The sequence below is a fragment of the Mustelus asterias genome, chromosome 6 (genome assembly GCF_964213995.1).
Source record: "Mustelus asterias chromosome 6, sMusAst1.hap1.1, whole genome shotgun sequence".
In the NCBI taxonomy this organism is placed as follows: Eukaryota; Metazoa; Chordata; class Chondrichthyes; order Carcharhiniformes; family Triakidae; genus Mustelus; species Mustelus asterias.
Genome location: NC_135806.1, coordinates 7,068,885 through 7,089,754, shown reverse-complemented (window position 1 = coordinate 7,089,754; position 20,870 = coordinate 7,068,885). Strand labels below are relative to the sequence as shown.

The window sequence follows — 20,870 nt, the reverse complement described above, 5'->3', positions numbered from 1 at the left end:
CACTTCTTGGACCACTCTCCTAAACTGTCTAAATCTTTCTGCAGCCTCCCCACCTCCTCAATACTACCTGCCCCTCCACCTATCTTTGTATCATCGGCAAACTTGTAACCGGTCAGTCAACCTTTAGAATGCTGCCTTATTGCAAATTTAGTGCATTGTCAGAGCTACTTTTGCTGCAGAGGGGAACAATTTCCATTTGATGTCCAAACGTTAAAGCTCTCTCAAGGGCAGATTTAAACATAAACACACCCCATGGTCCTAAAGTAGAGCTACCCCCAAAACCGATCATTTATTTGTAAGGCATTGAACCGATATCAGTGAAGATTAAGCTGTTGGCTAATCTCACTATAATTGGGATTTTAGGTGGAGGTCAAGGCACCGGTCCCTGATCATTCTCTTCCTTGCTCCTGCTATTGACAGAATGGAGGGGCTGTGAAGAGTTACGCACATCTACAGCATCCCACTCCTGGACAGGTTTACTTGACAATAAGGTATATGAATTATGCCAGGGCTGCCCAAGGAAGAGTCATACAGGCTCTCAACGTTAACTCTGTTTTTCTCTCTACAGATCACCATCCTGACTTGGAAATATATCACTGTTCCTTCACCATTGCTGGGTCAAAATGATGGAACTCCCTCCCTAACAGTACTGTGGATGTAATTACACCACATAGAATCATACACACCCTACAGTGAAGAAGGAGGCCATTCGGCCCATCAAGTCTGCACCAATTACAATCCCACCTAGGCTCTAGCCCCATAACCCCACATATTTACCTTGCCAATCCCTCTAACCTACGTATCCCAGGACAATTTAGCATGGCCAATGCACCTAACCCGCACATCTTTGAACTGTGGGAGGAAACTGGAGCACCCGGAGGAAACCCACAAAGACATGGGGAGAACATGCAAACTCCACACAGACAGTGACCCAAGCCAGGAATCGAACCCGGGTCCCTGGAGCTGTGAGGCAGCAGTGCTAACCACTGTGCCACCGTGCCGCCCATGGACTGCAGTGGTTCAAGAAAACAGCTTATCACCTTCTCAAGGGCAATTAGGGATGAGCAATGAATGCTGGCCTATCCAGCGAAACCCACATCCCTTAAATGAATTTAAAAACATTGTCAGATCTAATGAGTTTTCCTGGGATTTTTTTATTTTCAACAGAACTGTACGTCAGCAAGAATCACTGCTTTGAGAGCAGCAGACTGTTTCCAGCAGCTCAGACGGGCACTCCTCCACCCTTATCCCTGCAGTCTCCTCCTCATCAAGGACTTCACTAAATGTGAGGCACTTTGAGACATCCTGGGTTACGAAAGGCACTATATAAAAGTAAGTTCTTTCTTTTCCTTCTTTGATCACTCCAAACCTGTACCTTATTTCCAAACCTTGCAAGACTTCCATCTATTTCCTCCCTCCCCTTTCCCCCCCCACCCCACCGTCCCCTCCGCCCACCCAGTTCAGACATCAACATTTAGTGGCAATGTTGTAAACATATACTCAAAAAGCTCAGGATTCGTGTCCCATATTTTTAAAACGTGTACAGTTTGGCATTATAAGGTCTCTCAGAACCCTGAGGTTTTACCTGAGCACACAGGTATTCTCTTACCTGAGTAAACTCTGGATCCTGAGATGGATCACTGAAATCTCTGTACATTCCAACAGCTTTGAGATATCTTTCTATGTAGTTCAGCTTGTTTTCCTCTCGACCTTACAACAAGGAACAGCAAGAGCATCGTAAATGACTCTGGTTTTCTTGAAACAGAATATCTTTTAACAGTTAAAATAAATTTTGGTATCAAAACACAAGAGGTGACCGTGGCTTTAATAAGCAAACAAGTTCTGCAACAGGAACCTATATGTAGTTAGCCTGCAACTATAGAAAGGCAAACTGTCAAATGCTCCCATTACAGTTGATATGTCTGTGATTAAGAACCTTCACTAATGCATCAAAAACAGAAAATGCTGGAAACACTCAGCAGGTCTGACAGTATCTGTGGAGAGAGAATAGAGCCAACGTTTCAAGTCTGGGTGACCCTTTGACAGAGCCATACAGACGAAGGGTCATCAAGACTCGAAACGTTGGCTCTATTCTCCCCCCACAGATGCTGTTAGACCTGTTGAGATTTTCCAGCATTTCCTGTTTTTGTTTCAGATTCCAGCATCCGCAGTACTTTGCTTTTCACTAATACATAATCACTTCCCCAACGCCATCTAAATTACTCCGTTTCCCCACATTCAAGCTGCATTGAGCCACAAACCTTCCCTGTGGCTGCAGGGTCCCCCGCCAAAATGTTCCCAAGCTTCTGCGAGTACAACACCTTAACCAGCTACCAAGGAATGCAAACATGCACACCGAGCCCACCCAATTACTCTACCGGGAGTCGGAAAGTGAAGGAATTATTCTGCTGTGGAACATTCAATCCACCAACATGTAAATCAACTCAATGACCCATCAGACCTCCACCATGACAAGGGGAGGGATCACTCTTCCCGCCCCTCCTCCCCCCACAACCCCATGTTTTCTGAGGACAGAGGCAGCCCACCACTGGAGAGACCTTCTGGTCCCACCGATATCTGCGGCGTTCAGCATTCTTCACCGTCCACACCACCACAGAACCTATCACGTGGGGGTCACCATCGGTGGGGCCGGAAGATTTTGCCGGCACAAAATTCAGCCCAAGGTGTTTTAATCTTCAGTTACGGACATCTGAAACAATGTGTTTCAGATGCCATTCACACGAGATATCTGTCCAGTCCTCTGGGATAACATTCGTCCCTCTAACAATGTTACTAAAACAGATTTTTTCTCCAACTGTGGTTTGCGGGAGCTTACCTGCTGTGTTTCCTCCTATTACCATGGTGACCAATTCTTCAAAAACAATTCACCGCCTGTAAAATGCTTCAGAGCATCCAGAGATTGCGAAAAGTGCTACAAAAATGTATGTCCATTTTTTTCCCCCACCATTGATGCTTCTTGTTTTTAAGACGAGCTCCAGAATAGAACTTCCATTGGAGGCAGTTCAGAAAAGGTTCACTAGGATGATGCCCGGTATGGAGGGATTGTCTTACGATGAAGGGTTAAACAGGTTGGGACTCTACTCATTGGAATTGAGAAGAATGAGGAATGATCTCATTGAAATATTATAGGATTCTTAAGGGGCTTGACAGAGTAAATAAATGCTGAGAGGATGTTTCTCCTCGTGGGAGGGTTTAGGCATAGTCTCAGAATAAAGGCGCACCAATTTAAAACAGAGATGAGGATGAATTTCTTCTCTCAGAGGATTGAGAGTCTTTGGAACTCCTTGCCACAGAGAGCTGTGGGAGCAGTATTCTTGTGTATATTTAAGGCTGAGATCGATAGATTTTTGACCAGTAAGGAGTGCAAGGGTTAGGGGGAAAAGGCAGGAAAATGGACATGAGGATTGTCAGATCAGCCACGATCTCATTGAATGGTGATGCAAGCTCGAGGGGCCGAACAACCTACTCCTATTTCTTATGGTCTTTATACATCTGGAGAGTTCAAGTTATAGTCCATGAGCTATTGGGATCTAGAGGCCAATTAATTGGCCCATGAGGCCACAGAAGCTCTTTTCATTGGCGCTTTATTTTTTACTCCATTAGTTCCTCACTGGTTACATTTTCTGGGAAATAACAATGGTCTGGTCTCATCTCTACTCCCAGGTAAGCCTTCATTAACGTGCAAATTAGTGATGAATGCTCTATCAACGTGAAAAATATAACTCCTAGATTAGTGCAATAGGGGAGGCTGTGGCGTAGTGGGTTTTTATTCCATTGTACTCGTAATCCAGAGACCCAGGGCAATGCTCTGGGGACCCGGGTTCAAATCCCACCATCGTAGATAGTGAAATTTGATAAAAATATTTGGTGTTAAAAGTCTCATGATGATCATGAAACCATTATCGATTGTCATAAAAACAATCTGGTTCACTAACGTGCTTTAGGGAAGGAAATCTGCCTTCCTGACCTTTGCAGCTTTGACAAAAGGGTCACCTGGACTCAAAACGTCAGCTCTTTTCTCTCCTTACAGATGCTGCCAGACCTGCTGAGATTTTCCAGCATTTTCTCTTTTGGTTTCAGATTCCAGCATCCGCAGTAATTTGCTTATATGCCTTCCCTACCTGCTCTGGCCTACACGTGACTCCAGACCCACAGCAATGTGGCTGATTCTTAACTGCTCCTCTGTAATGGCCTAGCGAGCCACTCAGTTCAAGGGCAATTAGGGATGGGCGACAAATGCTGCCCTTGTCAGTGACGCCTACACCCAATGAATGATATAAAAAAATAGAATGAACACTACAATTTCAATGTGCTGCCCAAAAGAATTTTGGAAGCAGATGCAATTATGGCTTTCAGGAGGGAATGGAATAAATGCTTGAAGGGGAGAACATTTACCGGCGCTGTGGAGAAAAGATCAAGCCAGCATAGGGACCATGGGTTCAATGGCCTCCCTCTGTAGATTCTATGGTTTGGTACACAACAGTACTTTGGCAGTAGGTATACCTTCTCTATTAAAATAAGGTTGGTAAATAAGTAGAAACATATCCAGATTACTGCAATGTGCATTTTAAAAATTAGTTACCACATTCATACCAGTTTGTTCCAGGTACTTTATGCTTATTTTATCGACAGGAAAGAAAGCTGCTGTTGCCCCATACTCCGGACACATGTTGGAAATGGTTGCTCGATCAGCGATGGATAGTTGCACCACACCCGGGCCGAAGAATTCAACAAATTTTCCCACAACCCCAACCTGGCGAAGATGCTTTAAAGGAAACAAAAGCTGTTTCACTACTTAAATTAATAAGTTTGGTTTACAATTTTTTAATTGCTCTGAAATTGGTGTTTAAGTTTATTTAGTGTCACAAATAGGCTTACATTAACACTGCAATGAAGTTACTGTGAAAATCCCCTAGTCGCCACACTCCGGCGCCTGTTCGGGTACATTGAGGGAGAATTCAGCACGGCCAATGCACCTAACCAGCACGTCTTTCAGACTGTGGAAGGAAACTGGAGCACCCGGAGGAAACCCATGCAGACATGGGGAGAGCGTGCAGACTCCACACAGACAGTGACCCAAGCCGGGAATTGAACCTGGGTCCTTGGCGCTGTGAGGCAGCAGTGCTAACCACTGTGCTGATGCTGTGAAGAGTCAGATTAAGAATTTATGGGGGGGTTAAAAAAATATAAAACACAATTTTAATTTTATAGAAATACAATGCAAGCGAGTTGAATTCTAACATTGAGCTTGAAATACTTTATACCAAAATAGCAACTCAAGGATCCTCAACAACTTTCAAGGATACTGTGTACTTACCTTTGTGACTGTGAGGACTATATCTGTTGATGTTACCAAGGAGTCTGGGGTTCCTACCAATTTATAGCCGACTACTTCTGGAAGAACCATGCTGATAGGCTGACCCAACATCACTGCCTCAGCCTCAATGCCACCCACACCTGCAAAGGAAGAAGTATTCGCACCATCAGCGATGTCTCAGAGGTCTTGGGTTCAGGTCCACTCCAGAAAGCTAAATCCAGGCTTACATACTGAATACAGAACTGAGGGAGTGCTGCAGCCAGAGCTGCCAGCATTCGGGTAAGAATCAAACTGAGGCACCAGCAGTTATCTCAGTCGGTTATCAAATACCCCATGGCCTTATTTTGAAGAGCAGCAAGGGAGTGATCATAGAATCCCTACAGTGCTGAAGGAGGCCATTCAGCCCATCGAGTCTGCACCGACCACAATCCCACCCAAGCCCTATTCCTGTAACCCTTCATATTTACCCTGCGAGTCCCCCTGACACTAGGGTTAATTTAGCATGGCCAATCAACCTAACCCACACATCTTTGAACTGTGGGGGGATACCGAAGCACCCAGAGGAAACCCACGCAGACACGGGGAGAACGTGCAAACTCCACACAGACAGTGACCTGAGGCTGGAATTGAACCCGGGTCCCTGGTGCTCGAGGAAGGAATGCTAACCACTGTGCCACCCCAAGATCGCCCTCTTGTCATGCTCAATAGCTTTCCCTCAAGCAATAGCTTTCCCTCAAGCAAAGCCAATAAGGGGAGCACACAGGTGCAGGAGGTAATCAGGAAGGCTAATAGAAAATTGGTCCTTATTTCAAAGGAGTCGGAGTATAAGAGTAGGGAAGTCTTGCTGCAACTATACAAGGTACTGATGAGGCACATCTGGAGCACTGTGAGCAGTTTTGGTCCTCTTATTTAAGGAAAGGTATTATTTCATTGGAGGCAGTCCAGAGAAGGTTCACTAGGATGATGCCCAGTATGGAGGAATTATCTTATGAGGAAAGGTTAAACAGGTTGGGACTCTACTCATTGAAGTTTAGAAGAATGAGAGGTGATCTCATTGAAACATACAGGATTCTTAATGAGCTTGACAGAGTAAATAAATGCTGAGCGGATGTATCCCCTCATGGGAGAGTCTAGGACCAGAGGGCAGAGTCTCAGAATAAAAGGACACCAATTTAAGACTGAGATGAGGAGAAATTTCTTCTCTCTGAGGGTTGAGAGTCTTTGGAACTCCTTGCCACAGAGAGCCATGGGGCAGAGTCCTTGTGTATATTTAAGGCTGAGGTTGATAGATTTCCGATCAGTAATGGAATCAAGCGTTACGTGGGGAAAGTGGACGTGAGGTATGTTGGATCAGCCATGATCCTATTGAATGGCGGAGTAGGCTCAAGGGGCCGAACGGCCTACTCCTGCTCTTATTGCTTATGGTCAAATAAAATAGTATCTTTCTTTCTAAGAACCAGTGGGGCTGCCCCACACTAATCCAAGGTTCCAGCTGCTATTAATATCACTGCAGCCACAGAGGAACACACATGGCATGCCCTAGTAATTTCCATCTCAGGTCTCATTTAGGTTGATACCATGCTCTTGAAGCGAGGATCCTGCCTGAAAGGAGTGTATGGGATGTTCCCCCTCCTCCCAGCCACTCCAAAAGGGACCGATTTTCCCCTTTCCCCCCCACCCTGAGGGAGACAGAAATGGGGCTGGTGCTATGCACTCCCCTAGCTTTTCTGGCTCTTTTATGTGGTTTTAAATGCCACTGAACAATGTAGGTCGCTTAAGTTTAAGAGGAGCATAACTATCCAAACATATAAGCATTGATTGACCCGCCCTCCATCTTGGTTGAGTTTATGTAAGACTGTCTTCAGAATGTTTGGTGCAAAGTTCGTACAGCTGCAATGCAACTAGATTTGACTGTAAGTTCTGACTATGACACCACAGAAATCAATACATAGAACAGAAGCGAACATTAATGAGGTCACTAATCACCAAGAGTAGATTTGTGAATGTCATGTGTGCTCTGCTCAAAGACAGATCACTGCCTGCTGATGCTTCATCCCAAGCCCTTTCCTTGGCAGTTCTTTTTGGCAGTGGAGGTTTGCCTTTGCCTTCCACTCTCAGGGATAGAGCAAGGAGGCAGGTCCCAAAGTTTAACTCAGCCGGAACGGGAATCGAACCCGCGCTATTGGCATTATTCTGAACCACACGCTAGTCACCTGGTCAACTCAACTGTCAGTGCAGACACAATGGGCCGAATGGCTTCCTTCCGCACTTGGTAGGGATTCTATGGACTAATAAACCCCTGTTGGAAATATTTCCAGAGTGCACTATAAAATTAGGACAGTAAGATCAGGGCAGTTAACAAAACAATGTGACTTAGAAAGACAAGAAGTGAAAGTGTAGTGATTGGAAGTAGAAGAGATCCTCAGTAGCACACGAGAAATGTAATAATCTGCAACCACGGTGTACTACAGCACGTGATTTCCTGGTGTGGCCCCAGCAGGCAAGAGGCTTCACAGCAAGTGGACAATATATTTCGCAACCAAATATGTGGATTGAATGGATTGGCCCAACACTTTATTCTGCAGGATGATTGAGAGTTACGGACCCTTGCAAAAAAAAAAATCAAAGCACAAACAAGCTGTCAATTCATGAATGCTGGCTGCATTTTCCATCGAACCCCTACAGTGCAGAAGCAGGCCGTTCGTCCTATCGTGTCTGCACCAACCACAATCCTACCCAGGCCCTATTCCCGTAATCCCACATACTTACCCTTCTAATCCCCCTGACACTAGGGTGAATTTAGCATGGCCAATCCACCTAACCTGCGCATCTTTGGACTGTGGGAGGAAACCGGAGCACCCGGAGGAAACCCACGCAGACACAGGGAGAACGTGCAAACTCCGCACAGACCCAAGCCGGGAATCGAACCCGGGTCCCTGGTGCTGTGAGGCAGCAGTGCTAACCACTGTCCCGCCCCATTTTGGAAACCAGAAACTTGAAGTACACAGAATAGAATCCATAGAACCCCTACAGTGCAGAAGGAGGCCGTTCAGCCTATCGAGTCTGCACCGACAACAATCCCACCCAGGCCCTATCCCCGTAATCCCACATAATTACCCCGCTAATCCCTCTAACCTACACATCCCGGGACACTATGGGGCAATTTATCATGGCCAATCAACCTAACCCGCACATCTTGGGTATGGAGAATGTGCAAACTCCACACATTCCCCATACCTAAGCATTTGAGATTTTACATCAAGGAACACATGCTCGTATAAGGAAACTAAATACTTAACCAACAATCAAGCACAAGGTACATTATAAGCCTGTGTAAAAACCTTGTCATGACATTTGCATACCTGCAAATGGAAGTTTCATTGTCACAGGTTTTTAGGTTTACTTCTTTTCAGCGTAGCAGCCTCAGTCTATGCCTCTTTCATTCAGGTGTGCACCTGTATCTGGTATTTACTTTTTTTAAACTTGGAATTTTACTGCATAGGAACAGATTGTTTGGCCCAACGAGTCAGTTCTGCTGTTCATGTGGCACACCAACCTCTTCTAACACTACTTTTTCTATGCCTCACACGTTATCCAGTTTCTCCATAAATACATCTATGCTATTCACCTCAGCATTTACAAAGCAGTTCTAACACAGCGAACCCCATGAGTTCATAGAAGAAGTGTCATTGAACAAAATTTGACACAGAGTCACATGAAGAGCTACGAGGGATAGAGGAAGGAGGGAGGTTTTTAGGGAACATCTTAAAGGAATCATAGAATCCCTACAGTGCAGGAGGAGGCCATTCGGCCTATCGAGTCTGCACCGACTACAATCCCACCCAACCCCTATCCCTGTAACCTCACGTATTCACCCTGCTAGTCCTCCTGACACTAAGTGGCAATTTCGCATGGCCAATCAACCTAACCTGCACATCTCCGGACTGTGGGAGGAAACCGGGACACCCGGAGGAAACCCTCGCAGACATGGGGAGAATGTGCAAACTCCACACAGACAGTGACCCAAGCCAGGAATTGAACCCGGGTCCCTGGAGCTGTGAGGCAGCAGTGCTAACCACTGTGCCACCATGACTTTGGACTGTGGGAGGAAACCCATGCAGACATGGGGACAACGTGCAGACTCCACACAGACAGTGACCCAAGCTGGGAATCGAACCCAGGTCCCTGGCTCTGTGAGGCAGCAGTGTTAACTACTGAGCTACCATGCCGTCCTAGGAGAACTGAGAGGTAGTGATGCAGAGAAGTTTAGGGGAAGAAATTCCAGAGCTTAGGGATTGAAGGCATAGCTGCTAATAGTGGGGCAAAGAAAATCAGGAATAACCTGCAAATCAACATTAGTACGGGCGGCACGGTAGCACAGTGGTTAGCACTGCTGCTTCACAGCACCAGGGACCTGGGTTCGATTCCCGGCTTGGGTCACTGTCTGTGTGGAGTTTGCACGTTCTCCCTGTGTCTGCGTGGGTTTTCTCCGGGTGCTCCGGTTTCCTCCCGCAATCCAAAGATGTGCGGGTTAGGTTGATTGGCCATGCTAAAATTGCCCCTTAGTGTCCTGAGATGCATAGGTTAGAGGGATTAGTGGGTAAAATATGTAGGATATAGGGGTAGGGCCTGGGTGGGATTGTGGTCGGTGCAGACTTGATGGGCCAAATGGCCTCTTTCTGTACTGTAGGGTTTCTATGATTTCTACTCCAGCCTCTGTGATCTGAACTGGATATTATATTTCTCATGCATGCCTTAGTGCACAATTTTTCTCTCTAATCTTGCCTCTCAGAATCCCGAGTGCAGAAGAGGTAATTTGGCCCATCGAGTCTGCACCGACTCTCTGACAATAATATCTTACCTAGGCCCTATCCATGTAACCCACACATCTTTGGAGTGTGGGAGGAAACTGGAGCACCCAGAGGAAACCCATGCAGACACGGGGAGAACGTGCAGACTTCACACTGGCACCCAAGGCCAAAACTGCATCCCTGACGCTGCGAGGCAGCAGGGCTAACCACTGTGCCACCGTTACACATTGTTAGTGTTTATTTTACTGACACCAGTAAGGTGAGCAGCTGCAAACAAACCTTTCTCACTTTACTCAAACTTCGATTCTTTGCTTGATAAATGTGAAAATGTGCATGAACCACGTAGTCTGTTCATTCAGTGAGCTGCTTGTTTGTTATCTTTCTGGATAACTACACTAAGCAAGAACTTAACTGTAACTTTGCTTCCAGCTCCAGGTCTAAACCTCACGGTTTCCTCTTTCAAAGCCTGTCTGCCTGCCAATGTGGTCCTTTTCACCTACTCTTTTTGCTCCCACACAAAGTCGTCGGGACATCAATAAAACTGGCGACCTCCCTCGTCCAAATAGAACATCTCAGCAGACATCACAATGAATAGGTCACCCCCATAACACTCTCAGCAACATCTAAACAAGCTCTGGTTCAAATACATTGTCTGAATCCTAATCTAAATTTTCTAGCTCTCCTGTGAACTTATCCCTTGAGAGTTACAATTAACTTGCTAATGGCGCTTTTAAGTAACTGCATATATCTAGATCCTCCCATGAAAGAACAGTCATGAATCCTAAAAGATATCAGGTGAGATTCTCTGACTCCCCTCCGCGTTTTTCTCAGCGGCAGGAGGCAGTTAGCTGGCTGTTCGATCTTTTGGTCCCACTGCTGTCAGTGGGAATTCCCATTGAAACCACCCCATGCCACCGGGAAACCCAAGGTATTGACTACCGTGTCGCCCGTACTAATGTTGATTTGCAGGTTATTCCTGATTTTCTTTGCCCCACTATTAGCAGCTATGCCTTCAATCCCTAAGCTCTGGAATTTCTTCCCTAAACTTCTCTGCATCACTACCTCTCAGTTCTCCTAGGACGGCATGGTAGCTCAGTAGTTAACACTGCTGCCTCACAGAGCCAGGGACCTGGGTTCGATTCCCAGCTTGGGTCACTGTCTGGGTGGAGTCTGCACGTTGTCCCCATGTCTGTATGGGTTTCCTCCCACAGTCCAAAGTCATGGTGGCACAGTGGTTAGCACTGCTGCCAGCGGGATCAATGTATCCCACCAACATTAACAGCTGGAGAATACCAGCCAGTGTCATGAAGTTTTACAGCACAGAGAGAGGCCCTTTGGCCCATCGTGTCTGCACCGGCCATAAGACAGGAGTACCTAACATTTTTCAGGATTGTTCTCTGTAAAACTACTCCAAGACATTTACTGTAAATGGCTTTGTGCCATGACTGATAGAATTTAGATTAAAATACTCTTAAATGTTCAGATTTCTTTTCAGAAAATGGTGAAGATTTAAAACATTTTTAAAGCAACATTAAATCTGAAAAGCCGTTAGACGAACATGGAGAGTTAATCACTTTCCTGGAAGAATAATAATTAAATCCCAAGAATAATCCTTCAATGAGGCAAGTGTCTATCCAGCAGGTTGCTTACCCCAGCCAAGGACACCAAGGCCATCGATCATTGTTGTGTGTGAATCCGTACCCACAAGGCTGTCGGGATAGTAGCATCCATCCTGATCAAACACCACTCGTGCTAAATATTCCAAATTCACCTGGTGGATGATCCCAGAGCCAGGGGGAATAATCCTCATATTTCGAAAAGCTTTAGAGCCCCACTTGAGGAATGAAATGCAAAACATTATTTTATAGTTAACGCAGCATCATACAAAAAAAAGAGCTAAATAAATGCTTACAATCCTTATCCCTTTAAATTTACTACTGCTGTTATTAAGTTCTCTTGTGGGGCATTTGGAGGTTCAAATTACTGTTTACTCAAGCATTGTTCTATTGGCGATTTTCCTTCTCCTAGTTATCATCTCCTGCTGCGTGGCCACCTCTTCAGTTATGAGCACCGACACAGGTTGGGCAAACTACTTGACTGTGAGAAGGCATCTCAGCTGCACCCAATTCGTTCCTCGTTGACAACCACACGCGCATTCCCAACAGACGCTGATGGATAGCAAGAGCGAGCAGGAATCGCGTCAGATTTTCTCCCCCGCACTCCCAGCACAAGAGGGCGGCTCAAGGCAATTTTAGCCTCCTGAATGTCAAACTGGCTGGGATTTTGGCCAAATCAAAAGTCTAGGAAACCGACTCCGGTGCTTCCTGGCTTATACAGTTCAGCTGCGTGTCGCCAGTTAAACCACTGTACAAGCAGGACAGCCTGTTGCAAAAGTACTTTATCAAATATCAGTATCGACTATCTGACCCAAACACCGGGAAGCAGGAAGGAAATTCTAGTATTACTGGAGATTATCAAAAATTTATAAGATGGGTCTTTTTCCCAAGCTTTTACATTCTGATGTAAACACACTTGAGCACAGTTCATGAGATTTTCTATTATCTCTGCTTACTCTCCATCGTGGGCGGAACTGGAAGTGTTTCAGAACTCCAGTTCTCTCCCCTCCCTTTCGTGGAGGAATCTTTATATTTCAGGTCATAAGGTCAAGACCATAACTCACTGGAAGCTTCTTCCCCAGCACACAAAACAGTAAACATACAACTTATTTCAGAACAGTTCAATGAAACCCCCGCACAAATCGCAATACCTTCAAAAATTCAAATCTTTCTTTGTTTCTTTCAAATTCAATCTCTTGGTTTTTTTGCAAACTGTCCGGCCTGCAAGGGAAACAAAATCAGAACTCGATGAGGGCTCGGCAACAAACCATTTGGTGCACAGTATTAGGGTGAGCACAGCACTGAATATATCCAATAATGTTACCAAAATAGGAAGGAGGAAACATTTATTACAATATTCTAAAGGGTGCAAGAAATAGTCACCGATCATCACTGGCAGATTGCCTTCCATGTGGTTTTACATGGGAGGAGGCAGTTAGCTGGCTGTTGGATCTTTTGGTCAAATAAGGGTCAAAGATAGATTCCATCTAGCCCAGATGCAGCACCATCTACAACACTCCATTCTGAGAACCTCGATATATATTTTATTTCTGATTAACCGGAAGCAAAAAGAGAGCAAACAGTATATAAAGGGCAGCACGGTGGCACAGTGGTTAGCACTGCTGCCTCACAGTGTCAGGAACCTGGGTTCGATTCCTGGTTCAGGTCACTGTCTGCATGGGTTTCCTCCGGGTGCTCCGGTTTCCTCCCACAGTCTGAAAGACATGCTGGTTAGGTGCATTGACCCGAACAGGCACCAGAGTGTGGCGACTAGGGAAATTTCACAGTAACTTCATTGCAGTGTTAATGTAAGCCTTACTTGTGACTAATAAATAAACTTTAACTTTACTTTATGGCATTCCAATGAATGCAGGTTATTAAAGTACTCAATTTCACACCATGATCCTCAAGCAACAATCTACTATGGTTTTAAAAAATCAGTTTAACCTTACGAATACTTAATATTCTATTAAAATTATCAAGACTAAAAGGGTTAAATTATCAGGACAAGTCACATAGATTAGGCCTCTATCCTTTGAATGAAGATTGAGCTTTATAAACGTGGAACGGATGCTTCCTCTTGTGGGGCACTCTAGGACAAGAGGTCATAGTCTTAGGATAAGGAGTAGCAAATTTAAAACAGAGTTGAGGAGAAACTACTTCTCCCAAAGGGTTGTGAATCTGTGGAATTTGCTACCCCAAAGTGCGGTGGATGCTGGGACAGTGAGTAAATTTAAGGAGGAGTTGGACAGATTTTTAATTGGTAATGGGTTGAAGGGTTATGGGGAGAAGGCAGGAAAATGGGGATGAGGAGCATATCAGCCATGGTGGCAGACTCGATGGACCAAATGGCCAAATTCTGCTCCTATATCTGATGAACGTATGTTGATTAAAGGATTTGGTAGGCTTGATAGGGCAGATAAAGAGAAACTATTTCCTCTGCTGGGGATTGTCCAGAACAAGACAGCATGACCTTCAAAATTAAGCCTGGTTGTTCACTGGTGATAGGGGAAACACTTCCTTGTACAAAAGGTGGTGGAAATCTGGAACACTCTTCCCCCAGAAACCATCTGAGGCTGGAGGCCAAATGAAAATTTCATAACTGAGATTGGCAAGATTGTTAGGTATTGGTACTAATGGCTTCAGAACCAAGGCACGTAGGAAGGAGTTAAGATCAAACTCATAACCTGATTGAATGGCAGAACAGACTCGAGGATCTGAATCACCTCCTCTGGTCCTTAGATGGACAACTGAAGTTACAAAAAGGTAATGCAGTAAAAATGCGCATAGCTCACTAGAAAAACAAGTGTGCTCTCAGTGGCTTAATATCAGAAAACAAATTCCATTGTGTTATGTTGGGGTGTGTAGCCCTTTAAGGGAGTGGGTCATGTGACCCATGGGGTTTTGGAGATCTGCCCATGGACCACCCTGGAGGAATCGAAGGAGGTGGAGTAAGTGAGGCCTGCAAGCAAATACCTGTGTTCCCTGATATCGGCCGGTGGAGTCAGTTCTTGGGATACATCACAGCAACAGAATACACAACACACAGGGCACTGGATGCCTCGCCTGCAACTTGCACCTTGAGGGAATAATGCAGGTGACTGGGAAGGAATGCTCCCAACGTAAAAATGTCATTCATAAAATGACTTCATTTCCAGAATTCCAACGTTTTTGGAAAACTGGATTTTCCTGATCTTAAAATGTGTTGTCAGATTACACGCTCCCTCCTCTAGCCCTTAGAGCACACAGACCAGTTCGTAGGTCCACCAGCTTGTGTACACAATGCTACCTCATGCAATGATGCAAGCATACCAAGTGTACAGAACCGACACCTTGTCCATTCCTAAATAGACTTGATGTATGTTTTTATTGACATAATTGAGTGTGAGCAGGACCAAGCGCTAAAATGAAAATCAAGTTCTGTCCCCTTGTCTGATATTTACTGGGTTCCTGCTGATCTGGCTCGGTCTCACTGTGAAATCTCTACCATAGTTTATTTATTAGTGTTACAAGTAGGCTTACATTAACACTGCAATGAAGTTACTGAAAATCCCCTAGTCGCCGCACTCTAGCGCCTGTTCGGGTACACTGAGGGAGAATTTAGCATGGCCAATGCACCTAACCAGCACATCTTTCGGATTGTGGGAGAAAACCGGAGCACCTGGAGAAAACCCACGCAGACACGGGGAGAACGTGCAGACTCCGCCCAGACAGTGACCCAAGCCGGGAATCGAACCCGGGTCCCAGGTGCTGAGAGGCAGCAGTGCTAACCACTGTGCTCCCCCATCTTTATTTGATGGTCTAGTACTTATGGCATCAAACCCAAGCTGCACGTGTACTGTCAGGATGGTTTAGCTAACCTACTGCCAGCTTTGATGGTTTCCGTTCAAACACAATTCCATCCTCTTCCTCTGTTGTCACATGATGCTGTCTTTGATCCTTCACAGAATACAGCATCTCGATGTAAACAGTAAAAGGCCTTTGTCCATAAGCCCACTTTTTAAGCTTTTTATTAATATTTAACAGTTCATTTTAGCACATCAAAATCTAGGATTCAAAAGAGGCTGCATAATTTCCACATCACAAGAATTGGTCCTTCAATAGGTACCCAAACCAGCAAGGCGCTTATTGTGCACAAGCCACCTGAAAACTACATGCAAACACTAAATCATTTAAAATGTCGGGGCGAAAAAAACGTTGATTTCAGAAAGAAGGCTGCATACGTCATTCAAACAAGTTCTCGGATGTGATCATAAATATAGATTAGCAGCATTCAATTTAGCCTATCAGCAGCATTCCGCAGCTAAATATACACATTATCCTATTTTTCCGCTTCCCCAAGGAACCATTTGTACTTCAATACATCAAAGTGGGCCCATTATCTGAAAAAAACCCAGCAAGTGCATAGATTAAGTCTATATTAAAGAAAGCAAAACAAGTCACGCAAATCCAAACTTAAAACCACTATAAATAGATTAATGGTTTTAGGAAACTAGCCACATTTACATGAACACAAAACAGATGGCCTTTTTCTGAAAATAAAGAAAACAAACAGCAAGGGTTAGAAGAGAACAAGCACTCTATTAATCTTCAATAAAGAGGTAATGCCCTGGACTACTTTTAGAAACAGGGTGCTAACCCTCTGGCGACCACCAGTACAGAATCGTCAGATCAACACACAACTGGAGTAAAAGTGCCTCAAAAATCAAAGGACATTTCTTCCATGGGTTATACATACAGCAAATAACTTGCTGCCCCTCAGAAACATGCATTTTCACTGCTTAGAATCATAGAATCCCTACAGTGCCGAAGGAGGCCATTTGGCCCATCGAGCCTGCACCGACCAGAATACCAGCCACGTCCTAATCCCCGTGACCCCACATATTTACTCTGCTAATCTCCCTGACACTAAGGGGCAATTGATCATGGCCAATCAACCTAACCTTCACCTCTTTGGAGTGTAGGAGCACCCGGAGGAAAGCCATGCAGACAAGAGGAGAACGTGCAAACTCCACACAGACAGTGACCCGAAGCCGGAATCGAACCCAGGTCCCTGGTGCTGTGAGACAGCAGTGCTGACCACTGTGCCATCATGCTTCTGGAACTCCTCATGCAAATCTGCGACACTCGGCCAGAAGCTAATGGTACACACAGTAACTATAATTGTTGCAAGACACAGTGCCATACCAAACTGCCCTGAAAGTATTCAAGTTGTTTCCTACACTGATTCATTAGCAGGGCACCTAGATTTCAGTTCAATGTAAAGTTAACTATCTGCAGGTATTTAGCATGCAATCGAATCAATGGGTAATTGAGTTATACAACTGCTGTCATTTATTGCCCAGTAACTTGAAATACAACACTAGATCTGAAATTTTAAAACCTCCTCTCAAACCGGAATTAAGTAATCATTTCACATCGATAGCGGAATCCTGCTCTATACACTCAGCACACAACTTGTAATGGGATTGCTGTTATGCAAGGAAGAAGAAAGGAGTCGAGGTAGCCCTCGGGAACGGTGTCCATGTATCAGCTCGGAAGAATCATTTTCAATCAAAATCAGCACTATGCCTATCTGAACTGGATTTAACTGTTTGCTGACTCCTCAACTTCAATAAACATGGGTTCAAGTAATATTAGCACATTACATACAGAAAGAGAAACCATTTCCCTCGAGACGGTTCCACCATTCAGATCATGGCTGACCTTCTACATCAGCTTCCCCTCCTTATTCTATACCATTATCCCTCGATTCCCTTAGAATCTTTCGATCGCTACCTTGAATATACTGAACTGAACAACCACCAGAACAGAAACTTCCAAAGATTAGTAACTCTAAGTGAAGACATTTCCCAGTTCCAGTTCTAAATGGCCAAGTCCTTATGCCGAGACTATGACTCCCAGCTCTGAACTCACCAGCCGGGGGAAACAGCCACTCGGTTATCTACCCTGGTAAATTCTCAAGTAACTATCGAAGTTAATTTAAAAAGTCTTGAACCTGCTCACACTTGGTGACAACAGGAAGATGAGCTGTGCAATGTGTTAGCTTATTCCTTGTCAATATAATTTCCAATGTCCACATTTAAATTTAAACTTGTCCTGGCATTAGGGCAGCACAGTGGTTAGCACTGCTGCCTCACAGCATCAGGGGCCCAGTTTCAATTCCGGTCTCGGGTGACTGTCTGTGTGGAGTTCTCCCCGTGTCTGCATGAGTTTCCTCCGGCTGCTCCGGTTTCCTCCCACAGTCCAAAGATGTGCGGGTTAGGTGGATTGGCCATGCTAAATTGCCCCTTAGTGTCAGGGGGCATAGATAGGGTAAATACATGGGGTTATGGGGATGGGATGGATGGGATGCCTGGATGGGATTGCTGTTGGTGCAGACTCGATGTGCAATTTTCAGAGTTTATAACCACCGCTTTGCATTTTCAGCAACCACGTGTTTTAGCCATTTCTTCAGGGCAATTTCTTATTTTATATTAGAACTTGATATATTCATCAACCTTATCCTTGCTCTCCACTCTTAAATGCAGTGTTAAATAATCAGATTTTACACTCTCTCTCTCTCCACATTTCACTTTTTGGTCACTATTTCCAAACCTAAGACTGATCATCTTGGGTAGACTCCCTGAAAGCACATTCAGTCAGAAGGACCATCTCTTTAGAAAGGTGTTCGCCACTGCTTTAGTTCCAGGCCAACATCTGAGGGTGCAGTGGAATATCAGATCACGGGCGGGATTTTCCAGCCTCGCCTGCATGCCGGGATCATCCAGTCCTGCCGAAGGTCAAGGGGCTTTTGCCTGACCCGCCACAAAACTCATGACAGAGCTGGAAAATTCCAGCCTACATTTTCTTTTACATATTGTAGTGTCAGTACTGTCAGAGGCCAACCTGTAAGGAATAATTTATAAATGAAGAAGGACGTGACTGCTTTGGAAGTAGTGCAGCAAAGGGTTACTCGACTCATTCCCAGGAGGAAGGCCTTATCCTACGAAGAAAGGTTGGTGGACATTGGCCATTGATGTCCAAAGATGTGCAGGGTAGGTGGATTGGCTATGCTAAATTGCCCCTGTGTGTCAGGGGGACTAGCTTAGGGTAAATGCATGGGGTTATGGGGATAGTGCCTGGGGGGGATAGTGGTTGGTGCAGACTCAATCGGCTGAATGGCCTCCTTCTGCACTGTAGGATTCTATGATTGGAATTTAGGAGAATGAGGGATCTTATGGAAACAGATAAGATCTTGACTTCATAGGATAGATCCCAGGAGGATGTTCCCACTTGTGGGGGAGACTAACACCAGGGGACACAGTATAAGAATAAAAAGTCTCCCTTTTAAGATAGAGATGAGAATATTTTTTTCTCTCAGGAGAATTGTTGGTACATTGAATTCTCTTCCCTAAAACAAAAAAAATCAGGCTTTATGTCTATTGTACAAATGACAATATTTAAAGGTAGTGTAATCAAATGAATTATTCCCATAATAAACACCAACATTTCATCAAAATGGAAACCAAACTAGATAAAATTAGACAATTAAAATCACTTTCGCCCACTTGGTAGTATTAACATATCTTGCTATTTGGAAGTTGACAAAGTAATTCAAAATCCTTTATAAACCGGTCTGGAACAGGCGGTGCAAGAATCTGAGCATTGCAGCTTACCACCTGTTGAAATCCACTTGTATGGAGTGATCTATAACCAGGTCTGCAGGACAAATTGGATTGATCTTCTCCGGATCTCCGCCCAGTTTTTTCACGGCATCTCGCATCGCGGCAAAGTCTACCACAGCTGGCACACCACTGCAGACAAAGTGAATATTCACAGGGGTCAGGTTATTTTCACAGAGCTCGCGCCTGTTACTCAAAAGGGCTGTGAACCTTTTGGATTCTCTACAGCAGGGAGCTGCGGATGCTCAGGTTTCTCAGTGTATTCAAGTCCAAGGGATGGACAGAATTTTAGATACCATGGGGATGGTGGAGAAAGGCAGATGATCAGCCATGACCTTGCTGAACAACAGGGCGGGCTTGAAGGTTCGAGTGGCCTATTGATGCTGCTCATAATCTTAACCATTGCTCAACCTTTCCTTTCTCTTCAAAACTGGGAAATAAATTAATTGTCATTTAGAATGTCTCTAAGGTCCAGAGTTTAGGGCCTGCTTTTACAAAGCAGTTTCTGCAAAATAAATTTTCATAAAGATCACAGGGCTTAGAGGGAAAGGGAATTGCCAGACTGCTCTTTATAGACAGGACTCTACGTGAGGCTCACTGCTGTCTTCTCATAGCAGAAGCTAACTACCTCATAACTAGGATGCCAAATGGACAGAAGAATTATACAAAACTTCTTTTACCTCTGGAACCTGGTCTAAATCCAACCCAGACTGAAGGAATGAATTGCCCCACAGCACCAGGGACTTGGGTTCAATTCCAGCTTCGGGACACTGTCTGTGTGGAGTCTGCACGTTCTCCCCGTGTCTGTGTGGGTTTCCTCCCACAGTCCGAAAGACAAGCTGGTTTGATGCATTGGCCATGCTAAATTATCCCTCAGGTGTACCCGAACAGATGCCAGAGTGTGGCGACTAGGGGATTTTCACAGTAACTTCATTGTAGTGTTAATGTAAGCCTACTTCATAGAATCCCTAAAGTGCAGGAGGCCGCCATTTGGCCCATCGAGTCTGCACCGACCACAATCCTACCCAGGCCCTTTCCCCATAACCCCACTTATTTACCCTGATACGAAGGGGCAACTTAGCAAGGCCCATCAACCTAATCCGCACAGCCTTGGACTGTGGGAGGAAACCGGAGCACCTGGAGGAAACCCATGCAGACACGGGAAGAACATGTAAACTCCACACAGACAGTGACCCGAAGTCGAAATAGAACCCAAGTACCTGGTGCTGTGAGGCAGCAATGCTAACCACTGTACCACCCAAGACTTGACACTAATAAATAAATTTTTAAAAATTAAAATTTGTTCAGCTTGATGGCCAGCGCAGACACGATGGGCCAAAGGGCTCTTGCTGTGTTGTAAAACTCTATGACGCTATGCACATGATTTATCTCCAAATATTGGCTGTTATGCTCTCAAGCATCTTACGTGTTTCAGGTAATC

At 44.9% G+C, this 20,870-nt stretch overlaps 1 protein-coding gene across 1 annotated transcript in view; it reads right to left on the bottom strand.

The window, feature by feature from the left end:
* Positions 1-20,870, bottom strand: part of aco1 (aconitase 1, soluble) — a 63,738-nt gene that overhangs the window by 27,973 nt on the left and 14,895 nt on the right. The window contains exons 4-9 of the mRNA XM_078214034.1: positions 19,424-19,561; positions 12,917-12,986; positions 11,800-11,983; positions 5,339-5,478; positions 4,615-4,786; positions 1,610-1,710 (exon numbers count right to left, since the gene is read on the bottom strand). Coding sequence (XP_078070160.1) covers positions 1,610-1,710; positions 4,615-4,786; positions 5,339-5,478; positions 11,800-11,983; positions 12,917-12,986; positions 19,424-19,561 — 805 coding nt within the window. The remainder of the gene's footprint in view (positions 1-1,609; positions 1,711-4,614; positions 4,787-5,338; positions 5,479-11,799; positions 11,984-12,916; positions 12,987-19,423; positions 19,562-20,870) is intronic.